Source organism: Pinus tabuliformis, chromosome 7 (genome assembly GCF_031772625.1).
Source record: "Pinus tabuliformis cultivar Carrire ecotype Pingquan chromosome 7, CPIR1, whole genome shotgun sequence".
Lineage (NCBI taxonomy): Eukaryota > Viridiplantae > Streptophyta > Pinopsida > Pinales > Pinaceae > Pinus > Pinus tabuliformis.
In genome coordinates, this window is record NC_142293.1 from 1,305,341,042 (window position 1) to 1,305,361,124 (window position 20,083).

At 34.9% G+C, this 20,083-nt stretch overlaps 1 protein-coding gene across 1 annotated transcript; it reads right to left on the reverse strand.

Annotated features, from left to right (window-relative positions):
- Window positions 1–15,585: 15,585 nt before the first annotated feature.
- LOC149252294 (MLP-like protein 423) lies at window positions 15,586–17,095 on the reverse strand. The gene is made up of 5 exons (XM_089454116.1): window positions 16,969–17,095; window positions 16,800–16,817; window positions 16,400–16,516; window positions 16,235–16,238; window positions 15,586–15,823 (listed from the first exon to the last, which is right to left on the reverse strand). The coding sequence occupies exons 1-5, from the start codon at window positions 17,093–17,095 to the stop codon at window positions 15,586–15,588; spliced, it is 504 nt and encodes a 167-aa protein (XP_089310242.1).
- Between the last annotated feature and the right edge of the window lie 2,988 nt (window positions 17,096–20,083).

Consider the following 20,083-nt stretch of genomic DNA (forward strand, 5'->3'; position numbering starts at 1 on the left):
CTTGCAGATTGTGCTAACAAGGAAGAGGAAGTCGTGATGATAGAGGATGTTGTGGATGTGACAACGATGGAGGATGAACTTGAGATTGATCAAGTTGGACCAGGATCGTGCAGTTTGCAAACATGGATGGATGAGTATACTCATTTGGAGGAACCTCATGATGGTGATGAAGAGCAAGGATTGTTGATTGTTGCAGGACTTGTTGGGGTTGCTTGTGACTTTATGGTAGAAGGTAAAAAGTCCCTTGACAAGGGAGGAACATGATGATCGTTATGGAGGAATGGGTCATGCTTTAGCCATGTGAAAGATTGGCTAAGTGCCCGGCATGACTCATGGACATATTGAGGAGGGTACACACTTGAGGTATGATGATGATGCTTGGGTGGACTTCTCATGGCCGAGACCAATAGATAGTCTTGGTGCACACTTTGGTGGAGGAGCTATGATGGAGGGACTCATGACATGATGATATGGTTGGGTAACCGAGTTCACTAGACTGAAGATTGAAGACTTGGATGAGGATGACCGATTGTTGTGATGAGTCTACTTGGTTGGACTACATGGACAACATTGTCATGGACATCAGGTTGGAGACATGGAGCATGGCAGTCCTATGCAGGGACATTATGTGGGAGCACTTGTAGAGGTGTCACTTACGGGCATCCAATGAGGAGTGCCAAGACAGGATGTTGTGCAGATGGAATTGCTAGTGTGACATGGAGACTTATTACTTATGAGACTATGGAGAGGTTGTACATCCTTGTGCAACAATACCATCGACATGGATGGTGTTATGAGCAGACTGTGGAGCATTCCTACTACATGGGGAGCTAAGGCGTCTTGCAGAGACCTTTGGGCCGAGACTTGTATGCTTGCTGATGTGTTGGTTTGGGATGACTTATGGAGCTCATGATGACACGATATTGTTGTGACTTTTGGGGACTTCATATATGGTGGACTTAGAGGATCTGATGCATTGAGGAGCTGAGGTCAGAGACTTTGATGTAGGATAGGGTGCATACTTTCAAGTACATGTATGGGAATGGCTTGGAAGAGTGACTTGATGTAGAGGATCGATATGAGACACTTTGGAGTGATGAAGTTACGATGATGATGATGCCTTGGTGTCAACACTTGGGCATCTCTTGAGCCGAGACTCAACTACTTTTGATACATGGGAGCTGATTGATCTATGATCATGAGCAGCACATGGATAGATGAGGCAGGTGTATACTTGTTTCTATGGAGACTTGAGGGTTGACACATTGCAGATGTGATGGAGGTAGCTTCATGGACTTGGATGTGACACACCGAGAGTTGGAGATTGATGAGATGGTCTCTTCATATGGAAGAGATACACATATGGATGATGTTGGGATAGATGTGGCTGATCATGTAGCACATTGACACCAAACATCATGGACAACATGTTGGAGATGAGATGAGGACTACTTCATGGACCTGAGCATGGCTCACACTTGTATGGAGATGGATTCTTGATCGAGTTGAGGATGTGGCAGGATGTTTTGAGAAACAACTGATGGTGGCATGAGGATGTGCATTCTCATGGTTTGGGTGTGACGGTTGGATTAGCTACCCAACTAGTTTAGACATGGGGGTTAACAGTGTGAAGAGATGTGTTAGCATTGTGTTGGAGTATCATGGCAGCAGTTCACATGGGGACGACACATGATGAGGTCGACAGGGGATGTTGCAGTGGGCATGTAGCTTGGACGGAGGGACCAACCTTCCACGATGGGGAGTAGCATGTGGAGATTGTGATAGGGTGATTGATGATCATGGATTGAGATGATCTCTGATGGATGACATACCAATGGGTGTACCTTGGTATGGTTATCTTGGTGACAGATGGTTGCTGAGGATGGTATGTTGTCGAGGACGACAACGATTTCAGGTGGAGGAGGATGTAAGGTCCTCAGAGGTGTGGTGTAGTTGGGCGCCGGGTGACCAATCACGCACACACGACGGGTGTGCGATAGTACGACGGGCGGGTGCGATGAACCGGGCGTGCGGAGGAAATGCGAAGTTCCTGTGAGCTATGTGCGACGAAATCGTGAACAATGAAATTACAACACTTGAAAGTCTGTGATGGTTTATACTCATGTTTCGAGGATTGTTATGAGGGGTTGGCCGACACACCATGGTGGGCAGGCTGACTTGAAATAAGCCTTGAACGGGTGTGTGCGTAGGGGTGTATGGGCGGTCGGCTGGGCAGCCCACCCACGCACTAAGGTTCATATATATGCTTGAGCGTAGAGCGTTCAAAGTCATCATCCAACTTCGCACTTCCTACTTCGCTCTTGGAGTAGAGTCTCTTGTGCACAGTTTTGAGGAGGATGAGCGCATAGCTCATGCGCTCCTCTAGTGAGTCGCACTTGGTGAAGAACTCTTGGTGGAGAGGTGGACGCGTTGGGCAAGGCGTGCCCGAGGTGATCGTGCGGAGGCGTTTGTGCAACGACTTAGCATGGGTGTCTTGGTGACTCGGGTGAGCGCCCGCCCACCGTGCAAGTGTGCACAAAGGTGAGACGGAGGTTGGAACCGAAGGTCGTAGAGTTGGGCAGGCGGTACTACGTGTTGTGTACACGATTTGGGCATTTTTCAAGAGTGACAAGTGGGACTGTGTGTGGGCAGGGATACACGGTTTGGGTGTTTGCGACCAAACGAAGAGCGAACCGGTGAAGACGTGCGACGAGGTGAATAACCGGTTGGAGAGTCGTGCGGCGACCATCCGGAGGTGCTGACGAGCTGGGCAACCCAGTTTGCCAAATTTGTGAAAAATTGGCTAAGTGTAAATTTTGGGTTTCCCAAGGACTTAGTCTGTACATTGTAAAAGTGAAGATTATATAATATATTGATATTCGGGCAGACTCATATTGCAGGGAGTTGCCCCTCACTTTATACTGTTGTGCATTTCTCTTGTTTAATGCTATTGATAATGAATGTGTATGGGTGTTCATTGGTATAAAGGCTAAACACATAGTAATACTTGGTTGCAAAACACAAACTAAGTAGGAGAAAGTGAATTAGGCGTAGTCCACGAACATAAGTATTGGTGAAAAGAAAGTGTTCGGTGGTGTCGCACCTCGCTATAAGCGGTTGAAAGACTCCCACAGGTGTAGAGGTGTCACAACTAGGGCCCTGACCTCTTATAAAGGGAATTTGACAATAAAAAAGCCTTTGGAGCAACGTAAAATCTCACAATTAAGGGTCCATTTTTTAAAAATCTAATGGAATAAGTCCATGGGTTTTGGCCAGAAACCATTGAAACGATAGATGATGGCTTGCTTCTCATAAATATTACGTACCTTCTCTGCTTCGGAAGTATCTATTGTTAGTTCAGGTGTATAGCTCAGTTGCTGCACTATATATGGGCTGGGAGCTATTCCGGCCTACTGTGGAGATGTAGGAGAAGGTTTTCCCCTTTGTATAATATGCTTGAAGGACATTCCTTCGCTTCTGTGTTATTGATGTGATTGTGGGCTATGTTTTGCTTTAGATCTACTGGCTCCTTCTATTTGTTTACGTGGGCCACTGTCGGCTGCACCTCTGCGAAGCCTCATATTGAGAATAATATTAGATCCTGGCTCGATGTTATAGGCCTTAATTGTTTTGTGATCCTGTAGTGATCTTCCCTTGGAAAGCAGATCTTGATGTCCTTCCGGAATGCCAATCTGATTGGCAATGTTGTTCTTCAGATTTAGGACACTTTCTGAGGCATAAATCCAGATCAGGGTTGATTTCTGAGAGGGGGTTTTATAAAAATTTGGAAGCAGTTGGAGTATGACCCAACAGATTCCGATTTGGCCATCAGGGGTCGGGGGACCGTCCGATGGTTTTTCCATACTTCGAATGATTCTTTGACTAGGTCTGGTAAGGCTGCTACCGCGAAGACCATAGGAATTGTACTCTTCAAATTTGCATTCAGGCTATCCTCATGCCAGATAGCCCCCTCCGAGATCTGGGGGCCCGGATCGATGAAGAGTGTTTGAGAGTACCTCATCATAGCTACTGATTGATGCTTGTTGAAAGCATGGTAGCCCTTGTTGATAAAACTTTGTGCATCCCTGTTCCAACAATATTTCTCTATCCAAGGTTCCAGAGCTCTTAGGTTTTGGCATGTCTTTCGATTGTTGTCCGGATGAGGTTGATCAAGGCCAGATCTGGGTTGTTTATTCCGATCCCCAGAGGGGGAGAGCAGATCCGCTCCATGGAGCCACCCTCCTTTGATTTCAACGGTGGATCCGATGAAGCATCCTTTAGATCCAATACCTAGAGCACCCAGGACCCCCTTCCTTTTTACCCCCATGTCGGTGCTCAGGGCATCCGGCTTTCCTGCGCATTTCTGGGGGTGGCTCCTCCATCTCCCTTTTGTAGTGGATATGAGTGTTGCATTGACTTTAATTATTCCCTTATTCAATATCCCCTTTCCAATGTGGCCGAGTTTTACCGCAGGTAAGGGCGCGTGAGGGATCCAGGCATTCGCCAGTTCACCGTGGTTTGATTCCCTCTTACCTAGGATGCCTTTCCCGATTTCTTGCAGGTTGTGATGACGGGTTGCAGGGGTGGCCATTGAAGCAGCTTTAACCAGTCCTTTTCAATTACCTTCTTAAGAGTTGAAATTATCATTATTATTACTATTATTATCCAATGATAATAAGAATTGGGATAAGGGAATATTATGTCTTTTAAAAAAAAACAATTATTTATGATTATTATATTAATATTATAATAATAATACTAACTCATAATAATATTAGTAATATTAATTAAATAATAATAATAATAATGGAGAATAATATTATATTATTATAATAATATAAAAATATAATAATAATAATAGTAATGTATTATTATTATTATAATAATTACATTATATTATTATTACCGAAGGGATTAGTACTAAAATCCGAAAGATTATATTACAATAAATCCAATTGATTAATACTAAAATCTGAAGGGGTTATGAACCGCAAGGAATAATATTAAACAAAAGAGACTAATATTATAAACCTAAGGTAGACAAAACCTTGAGATAAATATTAAAAATACTAAAATAAACATGGTTGAATTAATAAACTGTATGAATTAATATTTTAAACTGAAAGGAATAATAAACCAAAGAGATTATTAATATTATAGACCCAAGGAACTAATAAATTGAACCATTTAATATTATAAAATGGACTAATATTATAGACCCAAGGTATACAAACCCTAAGATAAATACTAAAAATACTAAAATAAACATGGTTGAATTAATAAACCCTAAGACTTAATATTTTAAATTGAAAGGAATAATAAAACAAAGGGATTATTAATATTATAGATCCAAGGAACTAATAAGCCCAAGGAATTAGTCAAACCAAACAATAAATATTAAACACCTAAGGGATGAAGAAGCGCAAGTGATCGATATTACAAACACAAAAGATTAATTAAGCTCACCATGATTCCTATTATAAACCCAAGTTAATAATAAACCCAAGGGATTAATACTAAAACCTCGAAGGATTATGAACCCAAGGAAATAATATTAAACCCAAGAAACTAATATTATAAACCCAACATTTTGTTTTCTATATAATACTACCTAAGCACCCACGGGGATTTGAACCAGTGACCTATCATAAGGAGTGCCTTAACAGTACACCCATTCACCATGAATCCAAAGCCCCGTGGGCTATTATAAACCCAAAATTGGTAAACCCTAATATAAATATTGGAAACGCTAAAATAAACATGGTTTATTTTGGTGGTGAGACAATTCTTGTCACAATGCGACATTCAACCATTGTTGGCCATGATTGGCAATCGTTGACCTTGAATGATATTATAAACCTAAGGGAATAATAACCCAAAGGATTTATATTATAAACCCAAAGTAATAATAAACCCAAAGGATTAATACTAAAAACCCAAGGGATTATGAAATGAAGGGAATAATATTAAATACAAGGGACTAATATTATAAACCCAACATATATGAACCCTAAGATAAATATTATAAACACTAAAATAAACATGTTTGCCCATCGTTTATTTTCATATTGAGGCAATCCTTATCACAATTCCATGTTAGACTATGGTTGATTTCATAATACACCATGGTTGACCAAAGAATATAATAAACCCAGTCAATTGATATTAAACCCCAAAGGAACAATAAACCCAAGGGATTAATAGTAAAACCCCAAGGGATTATAAATATAAGGGAGTAATATTAAACCCAAGGGACTAATATTATAAACCCAAGGTATACAAACCCTAAGTGGAGACAATTTGTTTTCTAGTGTGAGATTGGACCATGATTGACCACAGTTGACCATTGTTGGTTATGGTTGAGTATGACTGATATTATAAACACAAGTTAATAATAAACCCAAGGGATTAATACTAAAACCCAAGGGATTAATACTAAAACACAAGGGATTATGAACAAAAGGGAATATTATTAAACTCAAGGGACTAATATTATAAACCCAACATTGGTACACCCAAATATAAATACTACAAACACTAAAATAAACATGGTTTATTTTCATGGTGAGACAATCCTTGTCAGAATCCGACATTCAAACATGGTTGACCATGGTTGGCTATGAGTCACAATGGTTGACCATAATTGATATTATAAACTCAAAGGAATAATATATTTCTTTTTTTTTTGGTAGGTAAGCACCCACGGGGGATTTGAACTTGTGACCTATCACAAGGAGTGTCTTAACAATGCCCCATTCACTGTCAATCCAAAGCCCCGTGGGCTAAACCCAAAGGAATAATAAACCCAACATATTAATACTAAAACCCCAAAGGATTATGAACCTAAGGGAATAATATTAAACCCAAGGAACTAATATTATAAACCCAACATTGCTAAACCCAAATATAAATATTACAAAACTAAAATAAACATGGTTTATTTTCATGGTGAGACAATTCTTGTCACAATGCAACATTCAACCATGGTTGACCATGGTTGGCAATAATTGACAATGATTGACCATGATTGATATTATAAACCTAAGGCAATAATAAACCCAAGGGATTGATATCATAAACCCAATGGAATAATAATATATTATAGTTATTATTATATTATTATAATAATAATATATAATATATAATAATAATTATAATAATAATAATAACAATTATATTGTATTAGTATAATAATATTATTATATTATATTATTATTATAATGATAATATTATATTATTATTACCAAAGGGATTAATACTAACATTATAAACCCAATGTATATAAACCCTAAGATAAATATTATAAACACTAAAATAAACATGATTGACCATCATTGATTTTCATATTTAGACAATCCTTATCATAATTCAATGTTGGACCATGCGTGACCATGGTTGACATCATAATAAACCATGGAGGACTCAGGAATAATAAACCCAAGCGATTGATATTATAAATCCAAAGAACAATAAACCCAAGGGATTATTACTAAAACCCCAACTGATTATGAAACTAAGGGAATAATATTAAACAAAAGGGACTGATATTATAAAACCAAGGTATACAAACTCTAAGATAAATATTGAAAATAATTAATTAACATGGTTGAATTAATGAACCCTAAGAATTAATATTTTAAAATCAAGGGATTAATAAACTTGGTAAACCCAAATATAAATATTACAAACACTAAAATGAACATAGTTTATTTTCATGTTGAGACAATCTTTGTCATAATGCAACATTCAACCATGGATGACCGTGGTTGGCTATGATTGAACCCAAGGGAATAATATTAAACCCAAGGGACTAATATTATAAACCCAATGGATTAATATACCAAAGGCATTATTAATATTATAATCCCATGGAACAATAAACCCAAGCGATTAATACTAAAACCCTAAGGGATTTTGAAACTAAGGGAATAATATTAAACCCAAGGGTCTAATATTATTAACCCAAAGTATATAAACCCTAAGTGGAGACAATTGTTTCCATAATGTGAGATTGGACCATGATTGACCACAATTGACTATGGTTGGTTATGGTTGACCATGATTGATATTATAAACCCAAGTTAATAATAAATCCAAGGGATTGATATTATGAACCCAAGGGATTAGTAATAAAACCAAAGGGATTATGAACCCAAGGGATGAATATTAAAAACTCAACATTGGTAAACCAAAATATAAATATTACAAACACTAAAATAAACATGGTTTATTTTCATTGTGAGACAATCCTTGTCACAATGCGACATTCAACCATGGTTGACCATGGTTGGCTATGATTAGCAATGGTTGACCATCATTGATATTATATACCTAAGAGAATAATAAACCCAAGGGATTGATATTATAAACCCAAAGGATTAATAAACCCAGGAGATTAACATTAAAACCCCGAGGCATTATGAACCCAAGGGAATAATATTAAACCCAAGGGACTAATATTATAAACCCGACATTGGTAAACGCAAAAATAAATCTTGAAAACACTAAAATAAACATGGTTTATTTTCATTGTGAGACAATTCCTGTCACAATGCGACATTCAACCATAGTTGACCATGGTTGGCTATGATTGACAATGGTTGACCATGATTGATATTACAGACCCAAGATAATAATATTAAACCCAAGGGATAAATCTTACAAATCCAAGGTATATCAACTGCAAGGGATTAATAAAGCCTAGCAATTATTAATATTATAAACCCAACCACATTACTAAATATGGTACAAAAGCATTGATAAGAGTTAATAAACCTTATGAATAATATTACACGCTAGGAATACGAACCTGTAGATTAATAAACCCAACAGATTGATATTATAAACCCCTGATAATAATAAACCCAAGGGATTAATACAAAAAAACCAAGGGATTATAAACCGAAGGGAATAATATTACACCCAACGGGTTCATATTATAAACTCAAGGTATATAAAATCTAAGATAAATATTGCAAACCCTATAATTATCATGGTTGACCATGGTTAATTTTCATATTGAAACAATCTTTTTCAAAGTGCAACGTTGAACCATAGTTGACCATGGTTAACAATATTTGATTTTCATATTGAGACAAACTCTTTCATAATGTGACATTGGAACATGGCTGACCATGATTATAAACCCAAGGAATTTATATTAAATCCTAGGAGTAATATTATAAGCCCTATGAATAATATTTCACACTCAGATAATCTTTGTGAGAATGCAACATTGGACCATGGTTGACCATGGTTGATTTTCATATTGAGGCAATATTTGTCATAGTGTAACGTTGCACCATGCTTAACCATGAAAGAATTTCATATGGAGACAATCTTTACCACAATGCGACATTGGATGACCATGTTTATAAACCAAGGGTGACGTTCGACCGTGGATGACCATGATTATAAACCAAGGGTGACGTTCGACCGTGGATGACCATATAAACCAAGGGTGACGTTCGACCATGGATGACCATGATTATAAACCAAGGGGATTTATATTAGACCCAAGGATTAATATTATAAATCATATGAATAACATTACACTAGAAACCCTTAGATTAATAAACCCAAGGGATTGATATTATAAACCTAAGGGAATAATAAACCAAAAGGTTTAATAATAAACCTAATGGATTAGTATTATAAACTAAAACGATAATGAACCCATTGTTTCAGTATGGCTAACCATAGTTGACTATATGTGTCCATGTTCACCATGTCTAAACATCTAGTTTCTTGTAAAAATACTCAACTTCACACCCATCAACCTTTAAGTTAAGGAAACGATCACTACTTCTACTTCTGTACGCACCCCACTGTCAGGTGACATAAAGATCACCAACAGTAAAAATGGCAGAAACATCACCAAACATTTATAACATAAACATATAAATGGTAGCCAAACAAATTATGAAACCTCTTCTAATTATGTTTAGAATTCCAAAACTAAAATTTGAAATTTTAGATTTCCTTCAGTATTATAAACTGAAAGGATAATGAACCCATTGTTTCATTATGGCTAACCATAGTTAACTATATGTGTCCATGTTCATCATGTCTAAACATCACAAAATATGTTTTAAGTATGGTTGACAATTATATATCTATGGTTGACAATTGTGTGACTATGGTTGAGCTTGATTGACCATGGTTGACCTACATTTTCCATGGCTAAACACGATTACCCATTGTTTCACACAATACTTTTCTATCATAGATTATGATTGCGCATTTTTACAACGGTTTGCCACATTCAATCATAAAATACATTGGTTGACCATATCGGATAATTCTAATCTATAATATTATTATCGTTAACCTTAATAACTTTATTATTATTAATTTTAATAATAATTAATATAAATTTTAATGGTTAATAATAATAAAATTAATATTAACTTTAATAACAAATATTATTATATGACTATGAAAAACTATATAATTATGATTAATTATCATATTAATATTAATATATTTATAATATTTAATTATAATATTAATATTAGTATATTTGTAATATTTAATATTAATACAATATATTAATATTACTATTTCATATAATAATATATTAAATATCTATTAATATTCACATACTAATATATATTAAATATCAAATGTTAATATGAAGTATGAAGTATTAGTGTAGAAATATTTATATAACTATTATATCACCAAGTATAATAATACTTAACATATTGATACTCTGAATATAGTAATATGTAATATAAATATTTATTAATATTAATTTTAATAGATATTATTATTACTATTAAATTTAATATTAATTATTGTTATATATTAATATTAATTATAAGATCTAATTAGTATTGATATTAATAACATTTGAATTAATATTAATATTAATAGTCACATTATCATCATTATTATTATTCTCGACCACCTTCCCACGTTCTGAATAATTATTCTCCAGACCATCTCATTATTACACGTTGCATAGCCCAAATCCTGATGTGATGCGCTCCCTGTCCTCCTGACGCCACTGCGCTCCCACCTCAGTACCTGCCCTGTCGTCAGCCTTAGGATGAGCAGGGCTTCGCATGCATGGATATATGGATGCCGCCCATTTAAAGTTTCAATACATATATTCCGTAAGCTGCGTCTGTCACCATAAATGCAGTTATCATATTCATTCGAAAGCATGAGGAGAAGGCACTTATGTGGTCCTATCCTCCCCTCTCGCCTCATGATTCCCTTTAAATTTTCAATATATCTATTAATGAAGCTTCATATGTCACCATAAATACAATTGCCATATTCGTTTGAAATCATCACGAAAATGCGTTTTAGGCGGTCCTTTCGTCCCCTCTCGCCTCATGATTATCCTGGCGCAATATGACTGCCAGGTCATGCCATCCCATGTCCTCTTGTAAGGCCACCCATCTTCCATCCAATACATAATGGGAACCGCCACATGGCCAATTTGCCAAATAATCAGCGACTCTATTACCTCGTCTCAGAACATGGGTGACTGTAATATAGTCAATCCTCCCATTTGGTGTTCAATATCCTGAATAATTGCAGTCGTCCGCCAGCTCTTGGCTACATGGTCCCAGGCTTTGCCTCTCTGTAATTTCCTCAACATTTCAATGACAATTTGGAGATGGCTGATTGGGAGACCTTCTTACCTGACCCTGGACATACAAGAGGACGGATGTCCCTCTATAAGCAGTCACTGCACGTATATTGGGGAATGAAGCGTTTACTTGCTAAGGCCCTGGAGCAAGTAGCAGTAGAAATGGTGGAGCTCGCACAGGGTATGCCAATGTTCAAAAGAGAATTGAAAAATATACAAATGACCCTTCTAATGCAGGACAGGAAAATGGATCAGCTCATAAAGCTGTTGAAAGATAATGGAATAGCTGTGAAGACAGAAGATGCAGACAATGCAGTAAGGAATGATGCCATGCATCCGTAGCCACAGTAGTTGAAGACATTAATAGGTTTTTTACATGAGGATTTTTGTGCTTTTTCCAGATAGTAGTAGTTTATAGCAGTATAATGGTAGCAGTGTTGAACAATATGGATCTATCTCTAGTGTTGCATAGTATGTTTTTCGATAGATTAGCGGGGTATTTAGTCTGGTTTGAGAAACTGATCTTCTATTACTTTTGGATGGCGGTTATATATTTTTAGGAGTTCACCCGATTTCCCTGTTGGGCGGGTGGCAATATGTATATGTACATAGTTTTCAATTTCATTAATAGAATTTACCTTAGCTTACAAAAAAAAAAACTTTAATTATTATTATTTGACTATGAATGATTATGTCTTACAATTGTTTCAATTTATAATTTAACATTAAACATACAATTAATGGAACACAAATTTTCGTAGCTTAGGTGTGTTAAAGATCAAAAGTATTTAAATTATTTTGGTAAAACTAAATTAAAATTAAATATCATATGAATGCAATAAAAGTATGTGTTTCTCAAACATTAAATTTTGAATAGTTATATTAACTTAAATATAGAGTGTTGTGTGTATCACCTTATACACACAAACACAACAAAGAAAACATAACATTTGACATAAAACATTAACATGGTACAATACAAAACGCTACAACACATCACAACACAAATATACAGATTTAATATTATGTTTATAATGTTCTACTTTATTAGATATATTAGATTTTAACATGAGGTTGTCTAAAGTTAACAAATGTAATTTTATAAACATCATTGGAGTATATCACTGTGTGTATAAGCATCAAATTTTAAGTAGTGGAATTGAAAATTAAATAGTACAATTGTCCAAGTTGGCCAATGTTAAATGTGGTTGGCTTGGAAAAGTGTGTTTGTATAAATTTTAGAACTTTGAGAAATCATTTCTATTAAAAATTCAATTTTAGATTTATCAAACATGGAAATTTTTAAATGTAATTTTACAATTGTTATTATTTAAATGAGTCTTCAGAGTGTGCTAAGATTTAAATTGTGAAATAGGAAATTTAAAATAAAGAAAAGTTCTATACATCCAATTTTTAAAATGCAAAAATTAAATTTTGAAATGTGAGGTTGAAAATTAAATATGTCAAAAAAATTTACATAAAGAGTTTTAAGGTAATATTTTGTTATAAAATTATTATGAAAAAAACAATTCATTAAGAAATAAAAAATATTATTAATCTTCTAAGTTAAGTTCAAAATAAATAATTTTATCATAAAATGAATGATGGCAGGAATAAATTTAAATTTTAAATTTTAAAAACCAAAGCTATAAAAAAATAATAAAAAAATTTAAAAACTAAATCACAAAAGCATGAGAAACACAATAAAAACACACACTCCTCCATGACAGCTTTGGCCAAGGCTATCTGTTAAGGTTGAGAGTAGGAGAAACCCCCTGTCAAAAACAAAATGCTTAATTATATATCTATTATAGTTTTTTTTTCCTTTTTGAAGTTTACATCAACAATAATAATATAATTGTCTTCACCAATTACACTTCTTTCTATTAATCAATTACACTTCATCTACTTGCTACTCCTATATTATTTAGACCTTCAAGCAACTTTCTTGCTACATGTAACTTGTCTAACCCAATATCTTACTCTTGTGAAAAGCATTTTCCATATAATTTGTTCCATATCATAAGAGAATTAAATATTTAGTAGCAATTTCATTGTCAATTAATAATAAAAAAAAAAATTTACTTAAATATTCCTTCAAATCTAACTGTTAAATATTCCTTCAAATCTAACTGTTATCCTATTGATCTATATCATGCATTGAATTACATTCTTATCGAAAACTTGCTCCTTAAGTTTCAACTATGCTCTCTTCTCTTCCTCTTTCTATCTGTTTCATATCATATCATAAAAAAATTAAATTTTTATTAGAAATTTTATCTTTATATAATAAATACATAATACAATTAATTATTATTATTATTTTATATTATTGTAAAAGTGTGCTTGACTACATTGTCATGTAGTCAAATTGTGCCAAAAATTGTGGTTAACACTTATGGTATTGGGAAAAAACTTTTAACTTTTAACGCTTCCAAGTTATATTACAAATATGGTTTATATGATTGAACTCTCTTATTAATGCAGTCACCATGTTTTTTAAGGGAACTTTTCCAGTCGACAAAATAAAATATACTCTTTGCACACATTCTTGTCAATGATTTAAATGTTTTACTGATTATTTTAACGTATTGAAATGGATGGTAAAGCACCAATTTGGCTTCTGTAAATATATTTTCGTTTGACCACGTTTTTGGTACCATTTCCAATTTTAATGGATGAAGGAAAGCGATTCAGACAATCTGACTCAAGAAAAACCATGATATTCTATAGTTTGACCACGCTTTTTGACCTTTTCGGATGAAGGAAAACGATTCAGACAATCTCTAAGATGCCTTCAAAAACCTGGAAAGGTCAGTCTAACATAGATGACTTCGAAAACCTAGTCTCGACTATCACTCGGTGCAAAGTCTCTTCGTCTAGGTTTGTAAAGACGATCAATGCAATCGGTAAAGTTCCATTCAATTCTAGAGAAATGGCCTTGAAATTATTGATCAGTTTACTGGGATTGGGATTTATTTTTACTAGCAAAAAAATGTATGTGCTTTTATTAAAAAAGAAAGTACAACAGCATCAATCTTTCATTGTATATTCGCCATCATCATCTGATAACCACAAATATGATAAATGATTACTATAATCTCCTCTGTTTTTTCGAGAAAGACCTTATGAAGCATTTAAGTGTATCATCTAAACTATGTTTCAGCCATGTTTTACAATATATGAATCATGAATGCACGAAAATTTGCACCTGACTCTCTCTCACATTCTGCGGCCAGTTTCTTCACATTCCCGTTGAAGAAATGGCTGATCATGAATCGATTTTTAGAAATGAGATCTCAGGTCTTGTAATTAAATGGCTAGAACGATGATTTCAATTTTGAAAAAGACACCCTTTGGTCGTTCATGCACGGGGTACACTAACATATGTTCCTCTGCATCGCTAGAATGAAGATAATCTCAAGAATATTCACAAGTTTTTTGGGAGAGTATATTGACAAATGTTTTATTTTTTTGTGCCAGATTCAACTATATTTAAATAATAGTAATTTCGAATAACAAAAAGAAGTTTAAATACAAATCTTGCCATCATTATCGTCCCTTCACCCACCCTAAAAAGCAAAAAGAACAAAGAAAACAAAAGAAACACCTTCCCTAAAAAGAAAAAAGAACAAAGAAAACAAAAGAAACACCTTAAAAAAGGCATTTTTCTAGGTCCCCAAAGAATTAACCCGACTCTTCTCATGCATAGGTGTGCCACCCTCATTCCAGTGGGCTTTGCAGGTATGTAACATTGGTTGGTAAACTCATAACCACGACCATTTCCAATGCACTATCCAACAAATAAATAAAAATGTGAATATCAATCTGAGAAATATATCAATTACTTTATTAAATAAAAAATCTCTCAGGAGCGAACCATTTCCTTGTGCAAAGAGACTACCGCTTACAAGGTTCTAACAATCAACACTGTGATCCATTATTCTATTATACTGAACATAGTATTATCCGACTGAAACTCAAGCTGTGCTCAGTAGATATCCTTCCACGGCCTTGAATATGCTGACTGTTGCTTCCTTAATTAGCTCTGTTGGGGGAATTTGGTTACCCGCTGGCTCGAACTCGACTTTCCAACTTACAGTGCAAGAATTGGCATCAGCTCCTGGAATTACCTTCATGGTTGGCTTGAAGGCTTTGAATATGTTCAGCATCTCATCCTTGATCACAATATAAGGGTCATATTTGTTTCGTCCCATGCTTCAATTCTCGGATACATGAGTCGCCCCTTTCATTCCTGCACCCAACAACGATTTTTTTTCTGCTATATTCTTCTATATAATTCTGGTTCGGGATCATTAAAAAGGTAAAGAACAAGATGCATGTTAAATAAAAGAACAAGATTTATATAAATTTAAGTGGACTGTAGATTTCGAAAATATTATGAAATGTAATCTATAAGAATCCTAATATTTTGGAAGATAATATATTCCCAAAATAGATTATTAAGTTAAAGAATCCTAAACCCAAGAAACATATATTCTACACTGTATAACATTTGTAAAATACTTTGTATTTATTTAATATCCTCTAGTTTCTCTTAAAAATCATTAGCTTCACACCCATCAACCTTTAAGTTAAGGAAACGATCACTACTACTTCTGTACGCACCCCACTGCCAGGTGACATAAAGATCACCAATAGTAAAAATGGCAGAAACACCAGCAAACATTTATAACAGATACATATAAATGGTAGCCAAACAGATTCTGGAACCTCAGCTAATTATGTTTAGAATTCCGAACTCAAATTCCAAATTTCAGATTTCCTTCGTACCTTGTCCGTATTTAATTTTGTGGATTGTGTCAATGTTACCATCTCCGATGACTTCAATGCTTTTGAAATGAGAGGGCATTATCTTCGGAAATAAGGTTGCAGAATCCCGAAAGGCACCTTACAATTTCTCAGCGGAAACCACCTTCAAATCTATCTCCACGCTCACAGATTGCGTCATTTTTTCAGCTAAAGCCTTACCTAAAGCATATGAAACAAAAAATGACTGTTGGAGCACTACGAGTGTTGGAAGAGGTGAGCTAAAGCCTTACCTAAAGCATATCAAACAAAAAATGATTGTTGGAGGACTACGAGTGTTGGAAGAGGTGAGAGGTTTGAAGGACTGAGTGCGAGTAAAATGATGAAGCTATAGCCCTAAATGCTGGAAGAAATTATTCTTAACCATATAAGGCAATGCAGACTGCATCACAGACAAAGAAAAAATAGAATAACACAAAGACAAATTTTGATAGCTTCCCATAAACATAAACCCTTCACATCTGTCAATTTTTTAGACGGTTCAATGTTTTGTCCTAATACACTGGTATTAGCTTTAAATCAATGGAAAATACTCTGAACGGGCAGCCGTTTCAAGGAAGTAGGCACATAACGTTTTCGTGTACTCTTCCATTTATCATTCACTAGTTCATCCAATACATTTAGCATCCAACTCCGCATACGTTTCACAAAGGAATGCATAGGGACGGATGCACTAAATGGAGTGAATATTACACTTGGCAAATCGTTGGACACGTTTCAATGCTTATTTTTTTTAACTTTATTTCTAGTAATTATGATAAGTGGTTATGAACAGGGTAAATTAAATTTCTGATCATGTTTTGTAGAAAAATAATTTAAGTGCCGGTTAAACATGTAATTTAGATATGCATGAAAGTTAATAGTATGAATTTCAACCATTGATGAAGTGGCAACCACTAGAATATATTGGCATATTTCAATTTAAGCCATCCCATCAAAAATATTAATTAAGAAAATGATTAAAATACCCAACTTCAATAGAAGGGACACCTATCCACTTAAAATTTTTCCTCACTTTACTTGTCACCTTAGCCTTCCAGCGTCCTTCCATTTTTCTTTCTTTTATTAAACTAAGACACCACATCTAAGCTTTGGAAGTAACGATCAATCTATCCTTAGCGAGAGAGAATCCCAATGTGCCAACAAATTAAACACTATAAATCTAAACCTCACTCAATATAAGTTCTCTCTTTTTCTTCCTTGATTTATTCATTTTCTCTTCATTCACCTCTGCTCTATCTAAGCCACCACTCTTCCTCAGCAACTTAGTTCCTAAGCAAGAACAATATCAATTTCAACAAATGCTTAAAAAAAAAAACGCTCTTCACATTAACAACTTACAACTTCCTGCTTCAAAACCTGCAACAACAACAAATTCATCATTTTCTTCTCACTTCCGTTTGACTTGAACTTGTAATATCAGCCCGCTATATCAAATTTTAAAATTAAAACCACCTCGTTATCAACCAAGTCTGAGAGACCAATCCAACCTTACATGCGACTATAACACAGAGTAACAAGGATTTCTTTCAACATCGTTTTCTATACACAAGGAATAAAGTGTAAAATTTCCATTAACAGCCCAAAGATCATCAATACCGAATATTTCACAAACAGAACTTAATATGATAGATGACATACCTTGGTTAACCGCGGAAGATGTAATGGCTACCATCTACTTTGATCTGACTCCTGACTGTTCCTCTTCTTCAGAATTCGGTTTCTCTCCTCTTGCCCTCACTTCCTTTATGTGCTTCTTGATCGAGAAGAATGCAACTCTTGTGTGTGGGAGAGAGAGGACCCAATCCTTTATATATTATTTAACTCTAATCTGGTACGTCCATCATATACCAATTCAATGCTTAAGATCTAATGGTTTAGATTAGAAACTGCTTTAGTGCTTTAATGCTTTAATGCTTTTAACGCTTTAATGCTTTAATCGGGTCACATTAAGATTTACAAACTGCAGATTTCTAACATTCTCCTACTTGACCCGATTATTCATAATATTAAGTGTTGAACATCATACTATGATAAATTGCTGAGAGTTATGGCGGTTGTGCACTATTAATTCAATACATTCCCTTCCATATACTACAATACCAGCAATCCATCAATCATACTCATAATTTATATAAAACAGCATAATGGTCCACATAATGTCTTATATCATAATGATTAAACATAATATCTTTATAAGACTCTTTCTTGTTTAAAATTACATAAAATACGTACTACTTCATTAAAACAAGAGACACATAATTGTATATCAGAAACACATAAAAGAGCTCAGAATGTCACACATCAATTATTATTAATACAACCAAGACCCATTCTTTGAACATGTTCCTTAAATTGTCTTGGTTGTAACCCTTTCGTCAAAGGGTCTGCAATCATAAGTTCTGTCCTGATGTGCATGATTGACACTCTTCGTTTCTGAACCTCATCTTTCACAACAAGATACTTCAGATCTATGTGTTTGGCACCTTTAGAGTACTTGTTGTTCTTTGAGAAAAATACTGCTGCAGAGTTATCACAATAAATTTTCAGCGGCTTGCTAATGGTGTCGACAACCGCAAGTCCTGAAATAAAGTTCCGCTACCATAATGCATGAATTGTGGCTTCAAAACATGCCACAAATTCTGCCTCCTTAGTGGATGAAGAAACGATAGTCTGTTTCGCACTTTTCCATGATATGGCACCTTGAGCAAACATAAACAGGTAACCAAAAGTCGATTTTCTAGTATCGATGCATCGAGCAAAATCTGAATCGCTATATCCGATCACCTTTCTGTACAGGAACTGTCCCAGGTGAACATTTACTCATTCCAAATCTCTCTAGAATCCTTTCGACATATCCTTTCTGAGATAAATAAACTTGCTCCCACTGATCCTTTGGTATATGCAGTGATCAACCGTATTTTCCTTAAAACCAAAGGATGTAATAATGGTATTGAACTTAATATACCATTGTCGGGATACTTGTTTAAGCCCATATATTGACTTCTTAAGTTTACACACCAATTGTTCTTTTCCTTCTATAGAAAAACCCTCAGGTTGATCCATGTAAACATCCTCATCAAGATCTCCATTCAGAAAGGCTGTTTTCACATCCATTTGATGCAACTCCAAATCATAATAAGCTACTAATGCCATTATTATTCTTAGTGAGTCCTTTTTCGAAACAGGAGAAAATGTCTCCTTGTAATCAGCACCATCTTTCTGAGTGTAACCCTTAGCAACAAGTCTAGATCCCAAACTTCATTCTGTTGCATGGATTTCAGTTCTTCTTTCATGGCATTAATCCATTCCTTTGACTCTTTACTTTCTACAGCATGTGAAAACGAAACTGGATCCTTATTGATTCCAATATCATAATCTGATTCTTGCATATAAACCACATAATCATCAGAAATAGCTGACCTACGATTTCTTTGAGGTCTTCTTAATGCTACTTGTTGTGGTTCATGCATATCAGCATTATGTAAGTCATTTCCTTCAGGAAGTACTTCTTCATTTATATGTTGTTCATTATCAGCATGTTGTTCTACAACAGCTGGAACAACATTTGGAGTAATAGTAGATGGAGGAACTATTCTAGGCAATGTAACATTTACCCTTGTTTCCTTTATTTCTACTATTTCTCTT

What these genes read in the sequence shown, in the direction of transcription:
- LOC149252294 (XM_089454116.1), bottom strand. Translation starts at nt 17,095, where the DNA reads ATGCATTCCTTTGTGAAACGTATGCGGAGTTGGATGCTAAATGTATTG.